Raw genomic sequence first — 614 nt, 5'->3', positions numbered from 1 at the left:
TAAGTATAACCATATCGGAGATAATTTGACGATAGAAATATTATACACGTTATTTTTTTTTTAGCGATTTATCTCGACTAGCATTATTCAGCGAATTATCTCGACGATTATTTTTCCACGAAATAAATATAAGTACAACGTAATGAGCGTGCGACGCAATAATGCAATACTTTTCTTTCGATAACTTACACTGCAGGGGCTAAGGTGTCCATGAATTTATAAGCGATTATCAATTGGCTAATACAATATACGGCGACAAGTTTATATGGAAATAATGGTGACGTCGTTCCCATCAAGGTATGGATCCTGCAACAAACAGCACGTGTTACAATTAGGATTATTCTGTGTACAAAATGCATAAGCATAGTATAGCATAAGACGGTTTGGATCAATGAGCAACCAGAAAGAGTCGTGATACTAATTTATTTAATACAATGAGAAAATAAGGATAGGTCGATCGCATGTCGTTTTATTTCTTTTATCATACATTTTTCCAAAATTTAATTTAATGTTATTTATGTAATTTATGTATATTTATTTAATATTATTTGTGTTTATATTAGTTAGAGAATAGAAAATTTCTGGCAACTCAAGAATTTCTTAGCCACAATCGA

General features: G+C 31.1%; 1 protein-coding gene across 1 annotated transcript in view; it reads right to left on the bottom strand.

The window, feature by feature from the left end:
* Positions 1-614, bottom strand: part of LOC108754915 — an 8,806-nt gene that overhangs the window by 2,367 nt on the left and 5,825 nt on the right. Inside the window, exon 2 of the mRNA XM_018497582.1 lies at positions 190-306. Coding sequence (XP_018353084.1) covers positions 190-306 — 117 coding nt within the window. The remainder of the gene's footprint in view (positions 1-189; positions 307-614) is intronic.

This window comes from Trachymyrmex septentrionalis, unplaced genomic scaffold, assembly GCF_001594115.1.
Source record: "Trachymyrmex septentrionalis isolate Tsep2-gDNA-1 unplaced genomic scaffold, Tsep1.0 scaffold82, whole genome shotgun sequence".
Classification (NCBI taxonomy): Eukaryota; Metazoa; Arthropoda; class Insecta; order Hymenoptera; family Formicidae; genus Trachymyrmex; species Trachymyrmex septentrionalis.
Note: the sequence above shows the minus strand (reverse complement) of the source record. Positions and strands in the feature narration are given on the sequence as shown.